Below are 27653 nucleotides of genomic sequence, written 5' to 3' on the forward strand. Positions count from 1 at the left end.
TACAAGAGCACGTGGACTACCACAACATTTTTTGGGAATATAACTCTTTGATTGAGATAATGGTAAAACCGCACTATATATTTTTCATCACACCCGCACTTTAAACGTGCTATTGCACGCGGGCGGAGCGTGAGTTATAGAAAAATCGTTCTCCCAGGGGAATAATGAAATTTCTTGTACCGTACTTAAATTTTTTACATCTATTTACATATTTTTTACATTGCGAGTGTGATGAAAAACATTGTGTGTAACTCGGGGATTGTGAATATTACTAACTCGGGTCTTTAAATCTCGTTAGTAATATTCAACTTCCTCCCCTTGTTGCACAATGTACTATTTTTTAATTTTTCCTCTCCAGATATGATCAATATTAAATTTTTGATGTAATAATGTTCCTTTGACTTATTTTGATTTTTAAATTATCAAAAATCTACGCTTAAAACGGAAACTGACCTATAATTGATTTTATTCATAAGTATTTTATTTTCTTTTCAAATAGTATAAAAGTTTTTTTTTTCTAATTCTTATACCTACAATCAAAAAATCGTTAAAAATACAGAAAATTGGCCAATTTCTTTTTTATAACATCAATTAGCTATCCAAAGTGGACTACGTCCATCTTAATAAACCGGGAATTCTTGATCGACATGTTTGGCCCAGGCGTGCAAGCCACCGACGACGTCCCGGATCCGTCCCGTGTCACCGGCAACGCGTCCAGCACGAGCTTGGCTTGGAAATTGTGCATTTATATTTAAAAAAAAAAGAGAATATGTAACTCATTGAGATAATGGGAAAACCCCACTATATTTTTTTTACATTTTTCCTCTCCAGATATGATAAATATTAAAATTTTGATGTAATAATGTTCCTTTGACTTATTTTGATTCTTAAATTATCAAAAATCTATGTTTCAAACGGAAACTGACTTATAATTTATTTTATTCATAAATATTTTCTTTTCTTTTCATATTGTATAAAAGTTTTTTTTCTAATTCTTATACCTACAATAAAAAAATCGTTAAGAATACAGAAAATTGGCCAATTTCTTTTTTATAACATCAATTAGCTATCCAAAGTGGACTACGTCCATCCACCTAATAAACCGGGAATTCTTGATCGACATGTTTGGCCCAGGCGTGCAAGCCACCGACGACGTCCCGGATCCGTCCCGTGTCACCGGCAACGCGTCCAGCACGAGCTTGGCTTGGAAATTGTGCATTTATATTTAAAAAAAAAGAGAATATGTAACTCATTGAGATAATGGGAAAACCCCACTATATTTTTTTTACATTTTTCCTCTCCAGATATGATAAATATTAAAATTTTGATGTAATAATGTTCCTTTGACTTATTTTGATTCTTAAATTATCAAAAATCTATGTTTCAAACGGAAACTGACTTATAATTTATTTTATTCATAAATATTTTCTTTTCTTTTCATATTGTATAAAAGTTTTTTTTTTCTAATTCTTATACCTACAATCAAAAAATCGTTAAGAATACAGAAAATTGGCCAATTTCTTTTTTATAACATCAATTAGCTATCCAAAGTGGACTACGTCCATCTTAATAAACCGGGAACTCTTGATCGACATGTTTGGCCCAGGCGTGCAAGCCGCCGACGACGTCCCGGATCCGTCCCGCGGCGCCCGGCAACGCGTCCAGCACGAGCTTGGCTACGACCTGAGAGTCGTTGCCGCGACGGCAGATGAACGTTACTAGAAACAAATTTTTTTTTTTTTAAAACCCACGAATTAGTGTGGATTAGTGGAATCATGAAACATGGCTAAGAACACTCCCGACTAAGTGCGTTTTCACATTATCCGATCCGATATCGGATGTCGGACCGATATCCCATACAATACAGGCGCCATCTTGGATTTTTTCCATTAACATCCTTCCGACATCCGATATCGGATCGGATAGTGTGAAAACAGCCTAACTCAGCTTTAAAAAAAAACTAAATCTAGATCGGTTCATCCGTTCGGGAGCTACGATGCCACAGACAAACACACACAGACAGACAGACAGACACGTCAAACTTACACCCCGTCGTTTTTGTGTCGGGGGTTAATAAAATAATAGTTATTTGTTATACAACGGGGCAAAGTTGTATTTTAACGCCGAGTGTGGAATTGAAAAACGAGCAAGTGAAGGGATCCTATAGTTGAACCACGAGCGAAGCGAGTGGTTCGAGAATAGAATCCTGAACTTGCAAGTTTTTTAACACACGAGAAGTAAAATACATTTGCACCCGAGTGTAACACAAAACTTTTCCCCTCACTATAGCGAGGAAACTACAACGCAAAAAATGCGTTTATTACTGCTTCCAGTAATTCCACAGGTGGTATATCATCTTTATTACTAGATTCACCCACTTTTATCAATTTTAAAGCAGTTAATTTGACTTTATTCAAGGTCAAATTACTTTACCCACTAGTGGATAAAATGCGTTTTTACCCGCTGGTATTAAAGGACAAAACACGTGTTTCCGAGCTAGTGAGGGGAAAAAATATTGCACGGAGTCCGTGAATGGAGTGCGGAAGAAGTGAAACTTCCTAACATAACCTGAAAAACATTCTGTCAAATGACTGTCACGTTTTTGCGTTTAGTTACTTCCATCTTTTCACTGTTTTAAATATTTTACATTGCTAATTGCTTCAATTATTGAAAAAACAAACATGAAATACGGACATAATATTGTCTTCAGTTACCGCGATAGTTACTCATGAAATAAAACTATGGAAACGGATTAAATCGCGTATAATGAATTTACAATTCATCCCGACGTTTCGAACACTTTACAGCGTTCGTGGTCAACGGGTGACTGAGGAAAAATTACTTAATTATTCATTACTAGCTTTTACCCGCGGCTTCGCCCGCGTAATAAAAGTATTCTTATTGAAACGTTTACAAAAAATAAGATTTTCATTTGGATCCGTAGGTTTCTTTGTAGGTACATCTGTCCGCGATTATTTCCATTGGGGGGTCATTGTAACTGATCTATTTGCTGTACGGTCAGCCAAGAACCTTACACTGCTTATTGGCTGACTGTACCTTACACATATTACTATTGTTTTAAAAGAAATTCTTGCAATGATTGTAGAATTGTTACACAGCGACCACAACGTAGGTAGTAGGTACGAATATGTATGTATTTTCCTATATAAATATTTATACTCGGGAAACTTCATACAACCCACATAGCCAGTATCTCGACGCTATGGTCGGTAGGGTAAAAAGTACTTCCTTGCATTATCGCTTACAATTTTTTCCATTTAGCTTATACTTATTGCAAACGTAAACTTATAAAAGGCAAGCAAACAACGATCTTCTTACAGCACATTGAATATAATAGTTATCACGGATGCAGGATACTTGCCGATGCCTACTTACTAATCCCTTCCCACTGAGCCACCTGTATTTTACACTGCCTAGATATCGATTGCCGACCGATTATTCCGACCCCAATCCCTATTCTTATCCCCGTCCCTATCTCTATCCTTGTCCTCGTCCCCGTCCCCGTCCCGTCCCTGTCCCCGTCCCTCCCCTATCCCTATCCCTATCCCCGTCCCCGTCCCCTATTCCTATCCCTATCCCTGTCCCTGTCCCTGTCCCTGTCCCTGTCGCTGTCGCTGTCGCTGTCGCTGTCGCTGTCCCTGTCCCTGTCCCTGTCCCTGTCCCTGTCCCTGTCCCTGTCCCTGTCCCTGTCCCTGTCCCTGTCCCTGTCCCTGTCCCTGTCCCTGTCCCTGTCCCTGTCCCTGTCCCTGTCCCTAACCCTAACCCTAACCCTATCCCGTCCCGTCCCGTCCCGTCCCTGTCCCTGTCCCTGTCCCTGTCCCTGTCCCTGTCCCTGTCCCTGTCCCTGTCCCTGTCCCTGTCCCTGTCCCTGTCCCTGTCCCTGTCCCTGTCCCTGTCCCTGTCCCTGTTCTTGCCCCTGTCAAATTATCATGCTAGGAGGTGAAAATCCTTTCTTAGTGCTCCTCTTATGGCTATTTTGGATATTTTAACCCTATTGCACTACGACAGGGGACAAAATTTCTTTTCCACCTCATTAGATTTTTAAATCGTTGTATTTATCGTAATCAGCGACCCGATAAACCATAAAAACGATACCCATATTGTGTTTTTGACTTTACCCCCTTTGCACCCCTTTAGGGGTCAAATTTTCAAAAAACCTGAAACATGTATTTAGTCATATGTCTTTAGGAATCCTCCTGTGAAGTTTCGTATAAAATAGTCAAACTAATCTTGTTTCCCCATACAAACTTTGAACCCCCATTTGAGGCCCTTAGGAGGCGAATTTTGAAAAATCCTTTCTTAGTGCTCCTCTACACTACATAAGTAACCTACGTGCCAAATTTGACATCTCTAGGACCAGCGGTTTCGGCTGTGCGTTGATATGTCAGTCAGTCAGTCAATATCTTCTTTTATTTTATATATATTTTTGATATTTAAACGCCATTGCACCACAACAGGGGAGAAGGTATTTCACTTTCGCCTCGTTAGATTTTAAAAACGTTGTATTTATCGTGATCAGCGACCCGATAAACCATAAAAACGATACCCATATTGATTTTTTGACTTTATCACCCCCTTTTCACCCTTTTAGGGGTTAAATTTTCAAAAAACCTGAGACACGTATTCAGTCATATGTCTTAAGGAATGTTCCTGTGAAGTTTCGAATAAAATAGTCAAACTAATCTTGTTTCCCCATACAAACTTTGAACCCCCATTTGAGTCCCTTAGGAGGCGAATTTTGAAAAATCCTTTCTTAGTGCTCCTCTACACTATATAAGGAACCTATGTGCCAAATTTGACATCTCTAGGACCAGCGGTTTCGGCTGTGCGTTGATATGTCAGTCAGTCAGTCAATATCTTCTTTTATATATATTTTTGATATTTAAACCCCATTGCACCACAACAGGGGAGAAGGTATTTCACTTCCGCCTCGTTAGATTTTAAAAACGTTGTATTTATCGTGATCAGCGACCCGATAAACCATAAAAACGATACCCATATTGATTTTTTGACTTTATCACCCCTTTTCACCCTTTTAGGGGTTAAATTTTCAAAAAACCTGAAACACGTATTTAGTCATATGTGTTAAGGAATCTTCCTGTGAAGTTTCGAATAAAATAGTCAAACTAATCTTGTTTCTCCATACAAACTTTGAACCCCCATTTGACCCCCTTAGGAGGTGAATTTTGGAAAATCCTTTCTTAGTGCTCCTCTACACTACATATGAAACCTACGTGCCAAATTTGAAATCTCTAGGACCAGCGGTTTCGGCTGTGCGTTGATATGTCAGTCAGTCAGTCAGTCAGTCAGTCAGTCAGTCAGTCAGTCAGCTTCTTCTTTTATATATTTAGATAGGCGATTTAATCATTTTCCATAATTTTATTTAATAAATACGGACATGTTCAGTTCAAGAGTTTAAATTCAAAAATTGGCATATTCCTGGCATCAGTGTAGCATTTTTCAAAATTCGAGTTGGCAACACTGAGCGTTAAACGTTTCACTCTGTCAGTTGGTAGTCGCATTACAAGTGTCACTTCAATAAATGACAAAAGACACAATGCATTCAATTTTATGATCATATCTCCGGTCATCATCAGGGGGCCAAATTTTTCTATTCGACCAGTCCATTTTATGTATTTAACCTAAATATACAATAAAAAAAATTGCATTGCCAGTTATATATTACTAGCATTTGCTCGCGGCTTCGCTCGCGTTAAATTCGAAATTGCGGAATACTCGATACAAATTTCCACCCCTCATTTGAGGAAAGTGGGGGGTTAGAAAGAGACAAAAAGTAGCCTATGTCACTCTTCATCTCTTCAACTATCTCCACTTAAAAAATCACGTCAATTCGTCGCTCCGTTTAGCCGAAAAACGGACAAACAAACAGACACACACACTTTCCCATTTATAATATTAGTATGGATGTTTGTAAAGGCTCATCACATCCATGCTTCCATACTAAAATTATAAATGGGGAAGTGTGTGTTTCTGTTTGTTTGTCCGTCCTTCACGTCAAAACGGAGCGATAAATTGTCGTGATTTTTTAAGGGGAGATAGTTGAAGGGATGGAGAGTGACATAGGCTACTTTTGTCTTTCTAACGCGAGCGAAGCCGCGGGCAAAAGTTAGTCATCTATAAATCTATAATCGAGAAATGGGTAATTTCATTACCATGACTTGACCCAAAAACCCCCTTAAAAGTTAACACAATTTGGATTTCTGTCAACCCCTTTTTGCCAAGAGTGGCACTGAAACTTAGTAGTTCATGTGCTCTGCCTACCCCTTTATGGGATACAGGCGTGATTATATGTATGTATGTAAAAGTTAGTAAAAAAACTAAACGTACCTTGACCATCAGTCTGCCTTATTTCTTCCAGTAACTTTTCCAGCACGTGTCCTCTAAGGGAGTCCACAGGGTAGTTGACAGCGCCATCTATCCGGCACATGTTGAACTCGGAAGTGCTTCGTACGTCGACGAGTAGGTGCGAGGGAGACAGCAGGTTGGGCAGCTCGCTCGCACTGATACGTTGAGAGGGAGGTAAGATCTTTAGTTGAGGGTCCTGGAAGGGAAAGAGTAAATTGTGTCACAAGAAAATAAAATTGTAAATTGTGTCCGCGGTCCTGGGTTCGAATCCCGGTGAGGGCATTTATTTGTGTGATGAGCACAGATTCCTGAGTCATGGATGTTTTCTATGTATATAAGTATGTATTTATCTATTTAAGTATGTATATTATCGCTTAGCACCCATATACAAGCTTTGCTTAGTTTGGGGCTAAGTTGATCTGTATAAGGTGTTGCCAATATTTATTTATTTAAGAGAGAAAATTGAGGCCAGAATAAAATAAAGGATTTTTAAAGTTACTCACGGGTCGAAAACGATAAAATAACATTTTATTTAGTCGTATGGCATCAATCCGATTTTTTTTATAAATAAGAAATAAATATTTCCCCACACTACCTCGAAAACACGTATTTTATCCTTTGATGTCAGCGGGTAAAAACGCATTTTATCCACTAGTGAGTAACTAATTTGACCTTGAATATAGTCAAATTAAGTGCTTTAAAATTTATAAAAATAGGTGAATCTAGTAATGAAGATGATTTACCACCTGTGGAACTACTACTGGAAGCAGTGATAAACTCATTTTTTGCGTTGTAGTTTTCACGCTATAGTGAGGGGAAAAGTTTTGTGTTACACACGGGTGCAAATGTATTTTTCCTCTCACTAGCTCGGAAACACGTGTTTTGTCCTTTAATACCAGCGGGTAAAAACGCATTTTATCCACTAGTGGGTAAAGTAATTTGACCTTGAATAAAGTCAAATTAACTGCTTAAAAATTGATAAAAGTAGGTGAATCTAGTAATAAAGATAATTTACCACCTGTGGAACTACTGGAAGCAGTGATAAACGCATTTTTTGCGTTGTAGTTTCCTCGCTATAGTGAGGGGAAAAGTTTTGTGTTACACTCGGGTGCAAATGTATTTTACTTCTCGTGTGTTAAAAAACTTGCAAGTTCAGGATTCTATTCTCGAACCACTCGCTTCGCTCGTGGTTCAACTATAGAATCCTTTCACTTGCTCGTTTTTCAATTCCACACTCGGCGTTAAAATACAACTTTGCCCCCTTGTACGAGTATAACAAATAACTATTACTTCTCGTGTATTGAAAAACTCGCTAAGTTCAGGATTTTATTCTAGAGCTATTTGGCTGTCTAGTGCTATTTGGCTGCGGTCTTCTGTAAGGCGGAGGTACTACCCCAGTTGGGCTCTACTCTAGATTCGAGCGAGATGATATCCGCTGTGCTGTGCCCTACCACACAAAGCGGAATATCATTCGCTATGCCCTACCCCCTATATCTCTTAGGTGTTTTCTTTTCAGGCATTCATGGATAATGTGGTAAATTGGCTGTACGGGTGCTCCGCAGTCGCACTTGGGTGAGTCTCGCCACCCACACTTAAACATCAATAAAATAACATTGTTTTTGTGCCGGTTTTCAGGTTTCGGGCCGATCAGTGCAACTGGCCGAAACACACGAATATAATGCGTTTGTGCGGGACAGCCTATGAAATGATCCTACTTCAGTCAAATTTTTTTTAATATATCGCATCTTACTTAACCCTTAAATGCATAGCAAAGAGGATCGAGTATTATAGAGAGTTACTGTCAAAGTAAAATGTGTAATCACAGTGCATAGACTGCCATCTCTCGACACAGGCTTAAAATTTTTGAACCTCAGTTTTGACAATTTGGACCGTATTCTTAGCTTGATATGTGTTAAAATGTCAAATATTAATATTAGCGCCATCTAGCCGAGCGTGCCCCAAAAGTCCATCGCCATCTAGGCCACCGTACCTTTTTCTGTATGGTTTTGAGATACATTCTTTTTTTAGACTTTATCTGTTTATACGGAGTTACATATGTCTTTGATGCATAGTGATGTATATATGCATCATATATTTTTGGGTCTATTAACAAGTCAAAATTCAAATTTGAAATCATTGTCAAGCTCATTTCAGGGTTAACACATTCACTGCCAGACACAAAATGGCACACTTCTCTAGAAACCGATCATAATCTGTAACAGTTATCTAGCGACCACCCGCCTAGCGGGTTGTCCGACTGAATGAATCTGAGGAAAGTTCACGAGCGCCCGCCAGGCGAGTTCCTGACAGTGAATATGTTTATTTTCTCCTCACTAGCTCGGAAACACGTGTTTTGTCCTTTAATACCAGCGGGTAAAAACGCATTTTATCCACTAGTGGGTAAAGTAATTTGACCTTGAATAAAGTCAAATTAACTGCTTTAAAATTGATAAAAGCAAGTGAATCTAGTAATAAAGATGATTTACCACCTGTGGAACTACTGGAAGCAGAGATAAACGCATTTTTGCGTTGTAGTTTCCTCGCTATAGTGAGGGGAAAAGTTTTGTGTTACACTCGGGTGCAAATGTATTTTACTTCTCGTGTGTTAAAAAACTCGCAAGTTCAGGATTCTATTCTCGAACCACTCGCTTCGCTCGTGGTTCAACTATAGAATCCTTTCACTTGCTCGTTTTTCAATTCCACACTCGTCGTTAAAATACAACTTTGCCCCCTTGTATAACAAATAACTATTTGTTATCTATTTGTTATTAATCAAATATTAAAAAAAAACTACATAAAATCAGTCAATAATTTATTTGTATACAAATACCATGTAATGTTTCCATGATTCAAAAATTGTAAAAGAACATTTTGTATTTTTATGCTACCGAAACATACAACAGTACTGTGACACAGGGGACAACAGTATTAATAGTCTAGTTTCCTACTAGTCAAATCAGCTTCTTTTTAAGAACTGTCAAAACGATTTGCTAATATGGAATTCCTATGAAATACTAAATAGAGAGGAGTGACGTCACGGTCAATTAATTTACTTTATATCTTTCTCTTTGACTTATTAAATAGAAATTAGGTTTAAACATAACTACTGTCCATATTTTTCTTCTAATTGTGTGCAATGCTTTATTTCGTGCACTGCATTAAATATTTTATTTTAAGTAGGTATAGGAAACTAGCCTATTCCTTGTGACATAGATAATATACCATCAATAAATAAAATAAAATGATTTGTCACGTTAAATAAAAATGAAAACAATTTGACTCATCGAAATATTTTCCACGTTTTACACTATTTAACTAGAGTGCCATATGTGTCCACTGGTCACATATGACACGCGTGTTCAGTGGACACAAATGGCACTCAAGTTCAATCTGACAGTGGCGCTATGTACGGTCGACTACAAAGAGAGGTATCCACTTTTTCACCTTATTGCATTGTAATAAGGTGAAAAAGTGTATACATCTCTTTGTAGTCGACTGTACACCGTGTTTTTATTGTTTTCCGTTAAATTCGACACGCAGTTAGGTTCATCACCAGGAACCACCCTGTATTGCGCTTTTCGTTAAATTCGAAATAGTACATTACGATACAAGTGCGTAAAAAAGGAAGTTCGAAACGAGTGGCGATAAATTAAAACACGACCGAAGGGAGTGTTTTAAATCGACACAAGTTACGAATTTCGAAGTTTTTCAGTACAGATGGCTCTCCAGAGTTTCGACCTGGCATATAATGAACCACTTCTCGCACTAGTGCGTATAAAAAGCACCATCTGTACTGAAAAATTTTTTTTTTCCTTTCCATACATAATAATTGAATTAATTAGAGTGAGAGGACCTTAATCATAACATTAAAGTCAGTGTCAAGCGTCTGACGGCAAAACTTAAAGGAAGTGGTAAGGGATGCCACACACGTGTTCAATAATTAAATTATTATTTTTAATAACTCGATAACCGTAAGAGTTAGGACGGTAGTTTCTTAGAAAAATTAATTGTATTTGACCTAAAGAAGCTTCCCTTAAAGTTAACGGAATTCAATAAAAACAGGGTGTATAGAACTTAGTTAAATCATCAACTGTTCCCTTCCACTTCCCAAATTAAAATATAGTTGGTCATATTTAATTTACTAATATTATTCATATGTCATTACCCATTACTTTTAGTAATTTAGTTCACCATTGAGTAGTATAAGTAATATTCATAACACTCTGCCCCAAATCCAAATTTAAATTATCCAACTGATAACTATTATTCATCACATTATGCTGGCTCACTATATCGCACACATCATTCTCATTCTTCGGCTTAAAAATCTTCAAATTCTTCGCCAAAAACACTTTAGAGAAAGTTTTTCTCGACGCCGGTTCTAACCCTTTTAATTTCATATCTTTTACATAATGATTGTATAACTGGTATTGATTTTTAACACTACTTAAGTCTAAGTATAATAAATTTGTGTATGAAGGGGTAGTTTTACAATATGGGCACTTTATTTCGGTTTTAGGTAAGGAATCTATGTAAGTTTCTACATTTAAAGCCTTGAGCGGTTTTTTAGTTTCCTTAGGTCTATCTTCTTTGACGAGCCAGCATCTGACCATGGCCTCTTTGACTCCTAAAGTGTTGAGGAAGGTAGTTCGACAGACGGGTAGTTTTTGGTCATCATATACAAGGTGGTATAGTTTGGAGTCCCCTTTTCTTGATATTTCGCCTTTGTGTTTAAGCCTTCTTCGCTTTGCGGGTATATTGTCGACAAGAGATCTGAAAAGATAGGCTGTATTATTATGTGAATGTCGAAAAATCCAATAGGTAGGTACTGAATTAACCTAATAGAAGAATCTCATATATATAATTAACTTTCGATGACACTCACGAGGAAACAGAATAATTACCATACACCATAAAAACCGCAATTTTTTTTTTAGAGCGTGCGCAGACAGAGAGCGGTCTGCGTTCTGTCAGAGTTCCGCGTTCTGGTGACCGTTGACCGCTTAAGAGGATACGGTAGCGAAAATGCTAAAATGGAAAGGAGCCCCCCTTTCAACTTGAGAATTTTAGTTAAATATACAAGTGTTATTAACTAGATTTATCGAAAAAAAATGGTCCATTAAGAACAACTCAGTCAAAAGATATTTCAAAAAAATCTTTAAAATCGAGGTTCCGCTCTCGACTCTTTCCTCCTTCAAAACTTAATCAATCGGAACGAAATTTGAGAATCTGAATAACAATGAAATAATCTATGTCGGACCGTTTAGCTTTTTGGTTAATTGTTACCAATCTTGAGTATCACACCTTTTTTTGCGCAACAATGAAAAAGGCCGTTTTTGGAAATTTTTGATTGCCTCTAGAGTCTTTAAAAAGCAGAATATCAAAAAAATCAAAACGGTCCGACACAGATAAAAATAATAACAATCTGTGTTGAAAAAATCATTGCTCTATCTTCAAAGACCAGGGAGGAAACAGTCGAGAGCGTTTGTATGGAGAATTGACCCCTACCGTATCGTCTTAAAAGCTCCAACGCACACAGGCGGCGTTCAAATTCTAGCGTTCTAGTTTCGTTTGGGTCTTTGTACATGCAACATGTCACTAGAAAGTTCGTTTTCCTATGAAGAATTATTGCTCAAAAATTCCACCTAAGTATTAAATTCTCCTTACAGATGAACAGCGATTCGATATTTTTATTCGCATGTCGATGAATAGTTTCATGAAATTGAGAAAAATAAAGACTGGCTATATTTTTAGGGCATTGTAATTATTTATTAAGGATAAAATAAACATAACAGCATTTCGTCGTGTACTATTCGACCTCAGAAATCGTTCCTTTTCCTAACAAATTCATAATTTTTTCTGTGTTTGCAACCTCAGACATCCCCGCGTTCCGGCGTTCTCTGTCTCGGCGGGAAAAGAACGCTAGAACGCGGCGTTCCGCTTTGACCGCCGCGGGCAGACTGCCCGCTGTGTGCGTTGTTGCTACAGACTCGGTACATTCTAAAGAACGCAGAACTCTGAACGCGGAACGCAGAACTCCAAACCGCTCTCTGTCTGCGCACGCTCAAGTTTACTTTTACGTAATCAGGCGAAAACAATACAGTCATATTAATCTATAGATTATCTATGCATCGCTGACTGCGTTTTCGGTGGCCAAAATAAATCAAAAATACACACATTTTTAATAGAAAATATGTAGTCATCATACACTTTAAATACCCAAAATCTATAAATATTGTTTTTTTATGCCAAAGTACACACTCCGTACACTCGTCCTCCCTCATCCATATTTTTAAATACTTGAATAGGTATGTCTGTCTGTCTATAATTTATTTACTACTAGCGTTTGCCGCGTGGGTTAAAAAGAGACAAAAAGTAGCCTCTCACTCTCTATCCCTGCAAATATCTCCACTTACATAATCAAGTCAATTCATCGCTCCGTTTTGCCGTGAAAGGCGGACAAACAAACCGACACACACACTTTCCCATGTATAATATTAGCACAGTATAATAAAGAGTACTATCGTACAGTATGGCCACTCCCGCTCCCCGCTGAAAGTGCCGCACACCCCCTCTCGGTTACCTCAAAGTTACCGCCTGTCAAAAACACGAACAGTCGACCTGTTATATCTCACTCATACAAGCATAGTACGCGTTCACCTACACGAGCTAAGATTGTGTGCTAGGAACGCGCGTCTTTCAATATATTTGATCGCCAGTGTCCGAGGTGTGATATTAGTATGGATAACATTTACATACTAACCTTACAAAATTCTTCTTCTCCCCCCAATCTAACTTCCAAAAATAATCAAATATCTTCACCCTGTCGTCCTCACTAAAGCTCGTACACTTTCGCGCCGTCCCTTTCTTACAGAACGGGGTCGCACAAGAGGGTCCCATTTTCCTCTCGCGTTTCACCACGTCTTGGACCCATTTCTCCCTTTCCCTGTCTCGGCGGAACCCGTAATAGCTTTGGCCGGACATGCGTTTCTCTTTTTCTTCTATTCTTCGTTGCGTTTTGATTTTGGCGTCGGATTTTTTCTAAAAAAATACAAATAAAACATAATTTATTCATATAATATAATATAACATTTATTTATATAACATAATTTATTTATTTATATGTTTTAATATTTCTTGTAAGTGGGTAGCTTTTGCACATTTTAATTTTTCCTCAGTCACCCGTTGACCACGAACGCTGTAAAGAGTTCGAAACGTCGGGATGTATTTTAAATTCATTATACGCGATTTAATCCGTTTCCATAGTTTTATTTCATGAGTAACTATCGCGGTAACCGAAGACAATATTACATAATTTATTTGTTACAAAACATCACTAGGTACATAGTATAAAACAAAGTCGCTTTCTCTGTCCCTATGTCCCTATGTATGCTTAAATCTTTAAAACTACGCAACGGATTTTGATGCGGTTTTTTTCAATAGATAGAGTGATTGTAGAGGAAGGTTTACATGTAGGTATAGTACCCGTGCGAAGCCGGGGCGGGTCGCTAGTAATTTATAAAACAAAAATAAAGCAAATATAAATAATAATTTGTTTATAATTTGTTATAAAACATAATTTATTTGTTACTTAAGTAGTTTCATGTGCTCTGCCTACCTCTTTATGGGATACAGGCGTGATTGTATGTATGTTGTATGTATTGTTATTTGTTACAAAAAATTCGATGTTAAGTATTAAACATGTAAAATCGGGTAACTCGCGTAAAATTGTCGAAGGTCGTTCGACATGTTTCGCTCTGTAACGAGGAGCATTTTCATTGAGCACGCGCGATGCCGATAGTATCGAGTGACCTTCGACATATTCAATCAATCAATCTAAGCAGATAATAGTATTACGCAACCGGTGTTTAAAAGAGGTCAAAAAAATTGAGGCAGTAAATAGGTAAATAAGCGCAACGAGTATTTGTTGACTCTGTCAACCCTTTACACCCGAGCTGATACGATAGTGAGCTTGTTAGCGGGTTAAAAATCGAAATAAGATGTCATATATTAAAGAAAAAACGACGAGCACCACCAGTGGTGAAGGCCGGATTCGAACCGGCGTCTTTAGCAATCCGGGCTAACGCCATGAACCCCTAGGCCACCTCGCCACAGCGGAAGCCGTCGAAATTTCTTTTCTACTCGTATATGTCATCTTTGTAAGACTAGGCGTCTTTGACCAACTCTAAGGGCAAGCAGTAGGTGCTTGCACCTCCTATACGAAACCTTTACAGGTTTACTATATAGAATTTGATTTGTTCCCATAGTTGTTATTTCCCAGTCCTCGATTTCTTCGGTTGCAAAGGGTTAAACAAGACTCGAGTTTGCAATAATCTTACGCACCGAGTTACACACAATGTTTTCATTTTTCATCGCACTAATATAAATAGTTATTTGTTATACAAGGGGGCAAAGTTGTATTTTAACTCCGAGTGTGGAATTGAAAAACGAGCAAGTGAAAGGATTCTATAGTTGAACCACGAGCGATAAAACAGGATATTAAAGGACAAAACACGTGTTTCCGAGCTAGTGAGGGGAAAAATATGTTAAAAGATAAAAAAGTAAAATACGGTATTAGAAATTTCATAACTCCCATGGGAGAACGATTTTTCTATACCCAACTCCAGCTCCGCCTGCGTGAACCTCATTTACTGTGCGAGTGTGATGAACTTGGGTCAATTAATACACAAAGAAGCAAAAACAGTCACAAAAAGATTTTTAGAATAGACAGGGAATTCAATACCGCGAATGTGAAATGACGAAAATAAATCGAATTATTGCATTTTTAGTATGGAAATTGAGCTTACCTTAGACATTCGCGATTTTGAACATCTGCTTCACAAGTTCACACACACACATTAATAATTAAGTAATTATGTTTGTACTGTAAAATTATTTAAATACGATTTACAATTTTAGGCTATTTATTTGTGCAACAAGATACCAATTAACCGAACTATTTTGTATTTCGTTGCGAAAATTTGGAATAGTTTGAATTTTATAAATATAAACATCCTTTCACAACAATGTTAAAAACATATAAAATTAATACATACAAATAGACTGTTTATGTAAACTGTATAACGTTATTATTTCCTTTTTCTCTTCAGTAAACTTCGTAGTCCACCTATTCATGGTCGGAGCGGCAGCTTACGTGAACGGAGGTTCACTATACAGTGTATAGATTTAACAATACCTTGTTCCTTGAGGTGACGTGCTAAAAATTTGCAACTCCCTTTGCTTAATTGAGTATATTGTCCCAGAGCTGTAAGAACCTCTTTTTGACACATGACAGTGTCCACAAAATGTAAACTCGCGCAACCTAATGAAATTTTAAATAAAATCCTGTAATAATATATAAAAAAATCAAGTACTTAAAAACAATATTTCGCTTACTTTAAACATAATCTAACACCTGTTACATTTTTGAGGATCTTCATTAGTGAGTATTTACGATATTAATTTATCTCACAGGATTTACCTATTATGTCATTTATTATTTATTTTTAAACTAGTGCTGTGGCAGAGTCTGTCATTTCGATTCAAATTACATTTCAGTAAATTGATAGAAATCGTATATATGTTTAAGCGCCTCCTTGTACAATTTGTACATAGGGCCTAATCGATTCAACCAATTCGAAATTAATTGTTAGATTTGGCAAACGATACGTCTTAGCCACATCGGAACATACTTCAAAACAAATGTGTCAAAAATGTGAACTTACAAATGCGGGACGATAGTGACATTAGTGACGTTCTTGGACATTCTGGTCACTAATGTTCAAAGACATATACACCGTGTTTCCGGTATCACTCAAAACCTCAGACACCCCAACTGATTTTTATTTTTTTAAACGTATCTAGAATATTCATTTTTTAATTTGATGATTATTATTATTTTAAATTGAATATTTAATTTTCTGTGCAGCTCTACTCGACTTTTAACTCTACACTCAATAAAAATATAATAATCGAAAACCTTAAAACGGATTAATTGTGTATGTTACTGCAACGACATAAGGTTTACCAATAGACAGCTATGTCACTGTAAAGCACGTTAAACTGTGTCACAGTACCTAAACTTCAAATTGGACAGGTGACGCAGTAAGAAAATTTAAACCTAACATTCAAAATGACAAGGTTGTAATTAGGTAAGAGTTCAATTTGTTATTACTTATGATAAACTTTAAAATTAAAGTGACGCACAACGTCAAACTCGTAGCAAAAAATATTACCCCCATCAAGATATAGCTCAATCGATTCTACTCTCGATTCTGAACAAATACATTCGTGGCTTTGGAATACATGTAAGAAAAAATCTAAATGAAGGTAGCTATTGATCATAGAGGAACATGTAAGGGAAGATTTGTAACACCATACGTCAGTAAATGGAAGTTCTTTGTAGTGTCATCTAGCGTCGTCCACGCGTCAACTAGCGTAATATTAATATGTGACAATTTAACACATATCAAGTTAGTAATATTGGCCAAATTGTCAAAACTGAGCCAAAAGTAAGCCTGTGTCGAGAGATAGCAGTCTATGCACTGTGATTACACATTTTACTTTGACAGTAACTCTCTATATACTCGATCCTCTTTGCTTCATGCGTATCCAATGATTGGCGATCAAAGAAGTGATAAAACTTACCATTCCTGAAGGTACAGTCATCGCCGTCGAAAACCAACATTCGCTCCACTAGCAACTTGTTGTGAGGAAAGCCCACTATAAGCTTAATGGCCTCCAGCGCTTGAAGCACCCCTGTAACAGAATTAGCAAATAAAAAATTCATCACACACCCACAGCATTAGTCCCACAATTAAAGTTTTTTTTTAATACTACGTCGGTGGCAACTCAAGGGGTGTCACATGCGCGTTGTCGACCCATTAGAAACTTGTACACTACTTTTTTGAAGAACCCCATACTGTAGTTCATCGGAAATACCTCGACAGGGAGCTCATTCCACAGCCGGAGCGTCCGCGGGAGGAAATTCCTCTGAAGCCGCACGGTGCGCGACCATTGGGCATTGACGACCGGTCTGGCGCAGTCGGTAGTGACCCTGCCTGCTGCGCCGCGGTCCCGGGTTCGAATCCCGGTAAGGGCATTTATTTGTGTTATGAGTACAGATATTTGTTCCTGAGTCATGGATGTTTTCTATGTACATAGGTATTTATATATTAAATATATCGTTGTCTGAGTACCCACAACACAAGCCTTCTTGAGCTTACCGTGGGCCTCAGTCAATCTGTGTAAGAATGTCCTATAATATTTATTTATTTATTTATTGGTATTTTTATTCCATGCACGAAAAAACGCATCAGATAATTATAAGAAAAACATGCACAGAAGTTATTTTTAAGCCCAATTTTTTTTAAGTCAGAGAATGGTACTATAATGTTCACCATCAATATATATGTAATTATATATATTAGTCTATACATACATACATACAATCACGCCTGTATCCCATAAAGGGGTAGGCAGAACACATGAAACTACTAAAGCTTCAGTGCCACTCTTGGCAAATAAGGGGTTGAAAGAAAACGAAACTGTGACATTGCAGTAACAGGTTGCCAGCCTCTCGCCTACGCCACAATTTAACCCATATCCCATAGTCGCCTTCTACGACACCCACGGGAAGAAAGGGGGTGGTGAAATTCTTAACCCGTCACCACACAGGGTATTACAGGGGGTATTAGTCTATCTTTATATAAATTTATATAAGTATTAGTATTCAACCTGAGTTTAGTTTTATGTTTGATGTCACGATTATATTTGTCTCTGTTAGCTATTATTTCTCCTGCGCCAACATATATGTCTCTGTTTAACTCAATGGTTGACTGGTAGAGAATGACTTTTGGCATTAAGTCCGCCATTTGTACATGTTTCTTTGGTTGTGCAATAAAGTTTAAATAAATAAATAAATGCATATCAGTTGACCGTGACATCACTCGAAACAATGTCATATGAATTTCATATTAGCAAATCGTTCAGATTCGTTTTGACAGTTCTTAAAAAGAAGCTGATTTGACTAGGAGGCAAGTAGCCTATTACTGACAAGTTAGCTGTGCCAAAGTATAGCTTACCTATAAGTCCAGGAACGGGCCCTACCACTCCATTCGCGGAGCAGCTGCCGACGGTTTCTGGAGGTGGGGGGGTCGGGAAGAGACATCTGTAGCACGGGCCTTGGTATGCCTCCTGACAAAAAAAAATAGAAATATTCCTAATACTATACAACCTGTTTATATTGAATTCCGTTAACTTTAAGGGAAGATTCTTTCGAATAGAATAGAATAGAAATGTTTATTTGCTACAATACGTCACAAGTTAGGTCTTAAAGTATTCAGTCAACATAAAGCCAACATGCAAAGTGTTTGTATATTACATTCCGTAATGGTACATCAGGTACATGCATATCATTTTATTAGTACCAGATCCTAATATTATAAAACAATTCCATAGTAATTATAAATAAAATAAAATCTTAATTTACACATGAATTGTTGCACATTACAAATTATAAATAAAATATTAAAAAAATAAAAAACATTATTATATATTACAATTTGAAGTTTAAATAATCCTTAATTAGATCAAATACAATTAATTTATTTAAGAAACTAGCGTCTTAACTCTTACGGTTATCGAGTTATTAAAAAAATAAAGATCGTTACTGAACACGTGTGTGACAGCCTTTACCAATTCCTAATGTTATTTGTTTTGACATGTGCCGTCAGTCACTTGACACTAACTTGAATGTTGTTCGTAAGGGTCTCTCAAACTAATAAATTCATTTATTACGTATGAAAACGATGAGTTTTTTTTTGCGAATTTAACTAAAAGTGGTATACAGGGTGGTTCCTGATAATGAACCTAGCTACGTGTCGACTTTAACACAAAAAAAAACACAGTGTATAACACAGAACTTTATTTATATAGAAGAAACAAGTTCATCTATTTGTATAGGGGCCGAGCGTGTCAAATTTTGTACTGAAGTTGTTTCTTGCCTGAAATTTTAAATATGTCTCAGGCTCTTGATTGTTCATAATTTTTGTGTTGTTGCAATTGAATATCACGTAACGAGGCATTTTTTATGTTTTGGTTAACTTCAACTTACAAAAATTGACGCCCGAAAGCTGCAAGCTGCGATTAAAGACGGACAACTCAGTGGATTTCACTGAGTTCATTTGACACGCTAAGTAGATACGTTTGCTTGATCTATGGTATATATGACATCTGTGGTGTATAATATAGTGTAGCAGATAAAATAAGTTTTTTTTGCAAATATTTCATTTGGCACAAGCTATTATCACCGACTGTACCTTTCTTTCAACAGTCATCCTTTCCTTACCTTTTCGTTGGCATCTTTTGGACCTCGATATCCATATACTGTGAGTTGTCCCTCCATTTTTAAAGCACTTCCGGATATGAGAGGCAACTGTAACATTAAAATAAAAAGTACACTATTATCTCTTAAGTACTCGTAGATGAAAACCTATAGTACCTATTTTCGTAACTGTGCGAAATATGACATAAAACATAATACTAAATTAGGATATCGGAGGTATTATTTCCATTGTTTTGAAGTATGTTGAGATGTGGCTAAGACGTATCGTTTGCCAAATCTAACGATTAATTTCGAATTGGTTGAATCGATTAGGCCCTATGTACAAGGAGGCGCTTAAACAGCAAATATATGATTTCTATCAACTTACTGAAATGTCATTTGAACCGAAATGGCAGACCACAGCACTAGTTTAAAAAAAAAAGTCATAATAAGTAAATCCCGCGTGATAAATTTATATCGTAAAATACTCACTAACGAAGATCCGCAAAAATGTAACATGTGTTAACAATTTTTTATTTGTAGGGTTTTATTTTATAGGTAGTTTTAGTTTAGTTATAGTTTTATTTATAAGTTCATAGTTAAGTTTTTTTAGTATGACTATCTATTTAAAATACAAATTAATGCATCTAAAATAAGCTTATCAATGTGTTAGATTATGTTTAAAGTAAGCGAAATATTGTTTTTAAGTACTTGATTTTTTTAAATATTATTACAGAATTTTATTTAAATTTATTTAGGTTGCGCGACTTGCGCGATATTACGTTTTGTGGACGCTGTCATGTGTCAAAAAGAGGTTCTTACAGCTCTGGGGCAATAATTATACACACCTTAGTAAGACAACAGGCGTCGTTCAAAAGGTACCTAGTCGGTACATTGTCTGAGCAGTCCAGTACCATGTGGTATCGACCCACGATGTCAAGCGCGTTGGCAGATGACAGTTGCGTTTCGTGTGTGGTCACCGTTATTTTAGAGTTTATCCTGAAAAATATATAAAACAGTCGCTTTATAAATATAATTTTCCAGCTTCATCAAGGCTGGCAGTCCTCAACTGTGCGTTTCTCTAGAACCTTCCTGTCCCGCACGGGTCTCCCTCGGAATCCCTAATAACGTTTGTTCGAAAATCACTTGGCCTAACTCATTTGGCCGAATTATGAAATGCCTAATGCTCTTTTGGCCTAACGATCATTTGGCATAATTTAAATTTTGCCCCAAAAATGACATTACCCAGAACCGATTCGCTGTTAGAAAGGTAGGTTTAGGTTAGGTTAGAACCGTGACCTCACACATATCCGAATCGCTTCTAAAAAAGTGGGTTTAACGGCGTTAGGCGAAACAATATTAGGACATTTAAATTAGGCCAAATGATCATTATGCCAAAAAATATTAGGCAATGTAAAAATAGTTCAAAAAACTTTAGGGATTCCGATATAGATCCGTCCCGCACAGCTAAACTGTGGAATGAATGTCGCCTGCGGTATTTCCGGACTGATACGACCTTCAAATCTTCAAGAAAAGAGCGTACACCCATCTTAAAAGCCTGTAACACACCTCCAACCCCTCTGGTGATTCGGGTGTCGATTGGCTGCAGTGATCGCTTACCATCAGGCAACCTGTCTGCTCGTACATGCAGATGTGTTGTTTCCTTGCAGTAGGCCTAGCACATGATGGCCGCGGGAGTATGTCGCCGCGAGATAGATGCCACGTCTTCTTCTAACTGTATTAATGACATAAGGACGGGTAGTCTATCTCGCGGCGACATACTCCCGCGGCCATCATGTGCTAGGCCTACAGAAGTCTCTCTTTGTCGCTTACTATAAGGACGGTATGGTATTTGCTTGTATATTCATACTAATAACTTATAGTTATTTGTTATACAAGGGTGCAAAGTTGTTTTTTAACGCCGTGAGTGGAATTGAAAAACGAGCAAGTGAAAGGATTCTATAGTTGAACCACGAGCGAAGCGAGTGGTTCGAGAATAGAATCCTTAACTTGTGAGTTTTTTAACACACGAGAAGTAAAATAAAATTGCACCCGAGTGTAACACAAAACTTTTCCCCTCACTATAGCGAGGAAAGTAAAACGCAAAAAAACGCGTTTATCACTGCTTTCAGTAGTTCCACAGGTGGTAAAACATCGTCATCACTAGATTCACTCATTTTTATCAATTTTAAAGCAGTAAAAATGACTATATTCAAGGTCAAATTACTTTATCCACTGGTGGATAAAATGCGTTTTTACCCGCTGGTATTAAAGGGCAAAACACGTGTTTCCGAGCTAGTGAGGGGAAATAGTTATTTGTTATACAAGGGTGCAAAGTTGTATTTTAACGCCGAGAGTGGAATTGAAAAACGAGCAAGTTCAGGATTCTATTCTCGAACCACTCGCAATTATTTAAACCTACCTCCTTAAAGCAGCGGCGGCAGACTGCACCTTGCTAGTGCCTTGGTCTGTCTCTCCGTGTAAAAGCTGCCGGTGAACGTTGGTCAAATCCACAGTGTCATAGTCTACGAGGCCAATTTCACCTGCGAAAGCAATGAAAACATTAAATTGATGTAGGACAAAAAATTGGTTTCATAATGTACAGTCGCCATCAGATATATAAGAGCGCCCGAGGTACTCAAAAATATCTGAACACGCCTCTAACGCCTAGGCAATAGAGGCGTGTTCAGATATTTTTGAGTACCTCGGGCGCTCTTATATATCTGATGGCGACTGTACTATTGTTTTGCATACTTTCGACTTTGTAACCACTGTACAAAGTATTGTCTTCGGTTACCCGATAGTTACTTATGAAATAAAACTATGGAAACGGATTATATAGAGTATAATGAATTTACAATTCATCCCGACGTTTCGAACACTTTACAGCATTCGTGGTCAACGGGTGACTGAGGAAAATTCCACGGACGCTGTAGTGTTCGAAACGTCGGCTCGGGATATTCCGTTTCCATAGTTTTATTTCGCTGTACAAAGTGTTTGAAAAATGGTAAGGAAGTGGAAAAATTTGGGACGCTTTTTTTACCTAGTAGGATCGAAAGGGCTCGTAATTCCGAGTAGGAAAAACATTTAATAGACCTATTTAAAAAAAAAAAAGTTTATATATCTCCTCTGGCAAAATTGCCCACTTACCAACACCAGCGCCTGCCAGATACGCTGCAGCAGGGCATCCGAGGCCCCCGGCTCCGACTAGAAGGACCTTAGCAGCTAGCAGCGCCACCTGTCCATCCACACCAATATCCGGCACCAAGATTTGTCGGCTGTACCTGTTACCACAACACAACCCTTTTTTATTGATTTCTGTTAACTTTAAGGGAAAATTCTTCTTCGCACTTGTATTAACAACCAGTCTAGCTCAGTGACCCTGCCTGCTACGCCGCAGTCCTGTGTTCGAATCCCGGTAAGGGCATTTATTTGTGTGATGAGCACAGATACTTGTTCCTGAGTCATGGATGTTTTCTATTTAAGTATTTATATCGTCGCTTAGCACCCATAGTACCTACAAGCTTTGCTTAGTTTAGGGCTAGGTTGATCTGTGTAAGGTGTCCCCAATATTTATTTATTTATTGTACTACGGTTTTCAGTACAAATAGCCCTTTCAAATTCCAACATGATAAGAAATGTGTACTACTTCGCGAACTAAGACGCGGCGTCTTTTTCCACACAGTTGGTGTCTTTGTGTACTTTATGTCTCTTTCTACCCCCCCCCCCCCCCCCACTTTTCCTATTTTTTTTACATTATATAGTTAATACTTTCGCATTGATAAAGGTGGGCACTCATGAACCCAGGGTTGTCGTCATACAAGAATAGTTAGACCGAGTAGATTATAACCGGTTTCTGACATAGTGCGCCATTTTTTGACTGGTAGTGAAGGTGTTTAAAATACATTTAAATGTTGTTGTTGTTGTAGAATACCCTAAGGCACCCCATAGGAGCATAGGGCCTCCACAAGATCATTCCACGCCTTTCTATCTTGAGCCACCACCTTGGCCTCGCTCAGACCATATTCCCTCAGCTCGTTCTCCACGCTCCGCCTCCAGGTGTGTACGGGGCGTTTGCGGGCTCGCTTTCCTCCCCATGTTCAAAGGTACCAAGAAATAAATGCCTTTTTTTAATGACTGAATAATAATTTACCTTTCTATGGCCCATCGTGGCAGTCTTTCCACATGTGATTGGCCATGAAGACCATTGGGGTTGACTTGGATCTGATTGTCTAATTGCGGCTTCTGCAATACAAACATATTTTAACTTTTTGTGCATCCACTATGTTTGTTTTTATCTACAAGTAAGTAGTTATGGACACCTGCCTTCTGCCATGTCTACTATACGGCTGCCAAACATGGACCTACACAAAATCGATAAAAATGAGAATTATAAGAACCCAAAGAGCAATGGAAAGAAGTATCTTAAAGATCAGGAAAATACAGAAAATTAGCAGCACTAAAATCAGACAGAAGACAAAAGTAGTTGACGCTCTCACACACGCTCTATCACTGAAATGGCGTTGGGCTGGGCACTTATCGCGCTACTCTGACCGAAGATGGACCATTGAGGTAACAAAATGGAAAGGTCCACCAGGAGAGCGGCGCGAAGGTCGCCCAAACAGACGATGGGCTGACGATGTGACCCAGGCCGCAGGGAAACAGTGGATGACGCTAGCCCTAGATAGGGACACCTGGAAAGAGATGGAGGAGGCCTTCACCCAATGAGGGGTTCATCAGAAGAAGAACAGACAAGAACAAACACAACACATGTAAAAAAATGATAAATAAATGGCATTTTATTTATTTATTTATTTATTTTATCTTTTTTTTTTGACGACCGGTCTGGCGCAGTCGGTAGTGAACCTGCCTGCTACGCCGCGGTCCCGGGTTCGAATCCCGGTAAGGGCATTTATTTGTGTGATGAGCACAGATATTTGTTCCTGAGTCATGGATGTTTTCTATGTAAGTATATAAGTATTTATATATTATATATATCATTGTATGAGTACCCACAACACAAGCCTTCTTGAGCTTACCGTGGCCTCAGTCAATCTGTGTAAGAATGTCCTATAATATTTATTTATTTTATCTACAAGTAAGAAGTGAGTTAAAGAAATTTGAAAATGAAATATTTATTTTGTAAGTAGGCATATTACAATGCGTATATAAACGTCAAATAAAGATTCGCCGGTTCTAACCCTACGCCTCAGCCTCAAGAAGATTTCTGTCCCCCCTCAGTTGGAGGGGGGTGTCCACTATGGGACCGGCAAGAAACTCGGCGGACCACTTATTTCCAAAACATTACATCTTATTTAAAGTCACACACAGGTCGAACGCGATTAATTAACATTATTTTTACCTTTTTTCCCAACGTTCGAAATCAAAAAATATCCTAAAAACTTTAACAGGGAAGACGGGTATAGATTATCGCCAACATGGGGACCAGTGATTCAAATGTTCAAACCAAAAGATCTATCTTCGGACCAGTGCGCGGATGTTGTGAGTGCTGTGTGTCGTGCGGTGGGAAATAAACAATAACTAAAAGCGGGTAGATTATATTTATTTGTCTACCCCGAACATTTATATAAATTAATATCGGGTAGTTTTGTGTTGTTTACATCTCCGGTGACACTTTGCTGGGACGTCAGTCTTCCGCGACCACGGCCAGTGCAACCTGGCCGAAACGTTGGGAAAAAAGGTAAAAATAATGTTAATTAATCGCGTTCGACCTGTGTGTGACTTTAAATATGTGTACAAAGCGCGAGAACTTAAAGTGTTACATTACATCTTATTAATCATACATCGGGGTTTTCGGAGCGGAAACGTTTGACATTAGCCAAAGAGTAGGTATTTACTTAAAAACAGATCGTACTCTAGCAGGTTCCTACCGAATGAATAATTGATTGAAAAATGAATAAAGATTAATCATACATATAGGTACATATTTTATAATGGCCATTCATTATCAACCTCTTCAGTTAAGTCTATTCATTTATAAATAAGAAAATGCTTCATAGTTTATTCTGAAAATCGTGTCAACTATTAAATTTACAGCAGGTAATTAATTAAAGTTATTTTTATTGTTATCTTATAAGCAGAGATCGGATTTTTGTGCGTCATCTCATACTAAAAGTCATTAAAATGACGTAAGTCACTAAGAATGTCGCAAATCCGTCCGATCTCTGCTTAAAAGTTATAAGACTTTTACGGAAATTAAAATAAAACTTTGTCACAGATTGTATACAACTCGCAGAGAGGTAATTATTCATTGGGCATAATATGATATTATCAGTTTATCTCTACTCTTTCTCAAATCATTCCCGCCCCGAAAACCCCAATGTATGCTTATAATTAACAAGCATTAAATAACAAAACACAATTTTACATGCAAGTGTCATCATCATCCTCCTTGCGTTATCCCGGCATTTGCCACGGCTCATGGGAGCCTGGGGTCCGCTTTGACAACTAATCCCAAGATTTGGCGCAGGCACTAGTTTTTACGAAAGCGACTGCCATCTGACCTTCCAACCCGAAGGGTAAACTAGGCCTCATTGGAATTAGTCCGGTTTCCTCACGATGTTTTCCTTCAGCGAAAAGCGACTGGCAAATATCAAATCACATTTCACACATGAATTCCGAAAAACTCATTGGAGCGCACCGGGGTTCGAACCCGCGAGCTCCGGAACGAAAGTCGCACGTACTTACAGCTAGGCTACCAGCGCTAACATGCAAGTGTATTCATCAAAAAATATTAACAGACTACTCTATAGATATTTCATTTCTATGCATTATATTATAGCTTACTAATACGTCATTCTTCTTCAGAGAAAACATATCAGATTTCCATAGTGTTCAGCACAATAGCACATTTACGTTTGATAGTAGTTCACAGAAAAGAAAACAATACGAACCGACATCCATTTCTTCTTGATTTCAAACAACTCGTTCTCTTTCTGGGCTAAAGTCTTGCGCAAATCAGCTATTTCTCGCTCTAATATGCCTATAGTTTCCATTTTCTTATGATTAAATTAAGCTTACAATTATTTAAACAAAAATAAAACTATTCTAAAATCCACACGACTTCGGTGATTCGGTGCCTTCGGTGCAATGGTGCATGGAGTTTGACAGCTGTCATCATGACAGCTTGACACTCAAATTTTTTTTTGGGTGTTTTATACATGAAGCAAAGGCAGTATGCAGTATATCAACGGCTAAAACTGTAGCTCAAACGTTTTGAAACCATTTGAGCTTTTTATATTGTCGTCGTTTTATGACTTATTAACTATAGTATTTGCCGTTTACAGTATGTCTCGGACATGTAATATAATGCCAAACTCCGATTGAAATGTCATCGAACTTTGCTACGGTACGGTGTTACATTGTCGTCTCGCTACTTTGTAGTTTTTCTTTAATTTCTACAAGTAATTCGTGTTATTAAGAGCTTTTTTGTCAATAATTCAAAGGTCTAGTTTGTGTGTGTATTGTTTCGGTGTTATATTCCATAATTTTCGTGTAAACAAGTGCAGTACTCGGTAACCATGTAAAGTAAACGAAGGCCATAAATTAGTGTAAAACAATGGGGTTTCTATAGATTGTTTAGTATAAACAAAGTGTAAGGTGGTACGTTTCTGTGGAAGGAGAGAATCAAAACTACCGAGGTAAGCTAAGCTTCACTGTACTACTTACTTTTTTAGTAAGTAATTTTGGGGTTATTTATTTGTTATCACTTAAGTGTAACTTTGTTGTTTCGTTTTTAAAGTTGTTCACGGAATAGAAAATATAGGCTAAAAATTCGCTAGAATATGTCCTAATGAATTTAACAAGTTTTCAACTAGTCCTTGTTTTTGTATTCAGTTTGTTGCTGCTAGTGTATCATAAAATTGGTACAAAAACCCAGGATGTCTAAATTGCACTGACGGAATTAAGTTTATAACTATTG

General features: G+C 37.7%; 2 protein-coding genes across 2 annotated transcripts in view; one reads left to right on the forward strand and one right to left on the reverse strand.

The window, feature by feature from the left end:
* Positions 1-268: 268 nt before the first annotated feature.
* On the reverse strand, positions 269-26810 carry LOC125239505 (adenylyltransferase and sulfurtransferase MOCS3). The gene is made up of 12 exons (XM_048147119.1): positions 26626-26810; positions 23865-23956; positions 22862-22995; positions 22134-22254; positions 20560-20710; positions 19736-19822; positions 18471-18582; positions 17035-17145; positions 16768-16819; positions 10998-11160; positions 6370-6583; positions 269-1718 (listed from the first exon to the last, which is right to left on the reverse strand). Exons 1-12 carry the CDS (start codon positions 26725-26727, stop codon positions 1567-1569), a joined length of 1491 nt encoding a protein of 496 aa, XP_048003076.1. The 5' UTR covers positions 26728-26810; the 3' UTR covers positions 269-1566.
* Positions 26811-27092: 282 nt separating this feature from the next.
* Positions 27093-27653, forward strand: part of LOC125239053 (endoribonuclease Dcr-1) — an 86936-nt gene continuing 86375 nt past the window's right edge. Inside the window, exon 1 of the mRNA XM_048146509.1 lies at positions 27093-27372. The gene's annotated coding sequence lies outside the window, so the exon portion shown is untranslated. The remainder of the gene's footprint in view (positions 27373-27653) is intronic.

Source organism: Leguminivora glycinivorella, chromosome 25 (genome assembly GCF_023078275.1).
Source record: "Leguminivora glycinivorella isolate SPB_JAAS2020 chromosome 25, LegGlyc_1.1, whole genome shotgun sequence".
Classification (NCBI taxonomy): Eukaryota; Metazoa; Arthropoda; class Insecta; order Lepidoptera; family Tortricidae; genus Leguminivora; species Leguminivora glycinivorella.

Excerpts from the sequence above, each read along its gene's own strand:
- LOC125239505 (XM_048147119.1), bottom strand. The coding sequence starts at position 26,727 with ATGGAAACTATAGGCATATTAGAGCGAGAAATAGCTGATTTGCGCAAG. Across the intron at positions 19,823-20,559 it reads ACGCCTGTTGTCTTACTAAG|TTGCCTCTCATATCCGGAAG; the intron begins GTGTGTATAATT and ends TTAATGTTACAG. Across the intron at positions 11,161-16,767 it reads AAGAACTTCCATTTACTGAC|ATCTCTTGTCGACAATATAC; the intron begins GTATGGTGTTAC and ends CTATCTTTTCAG.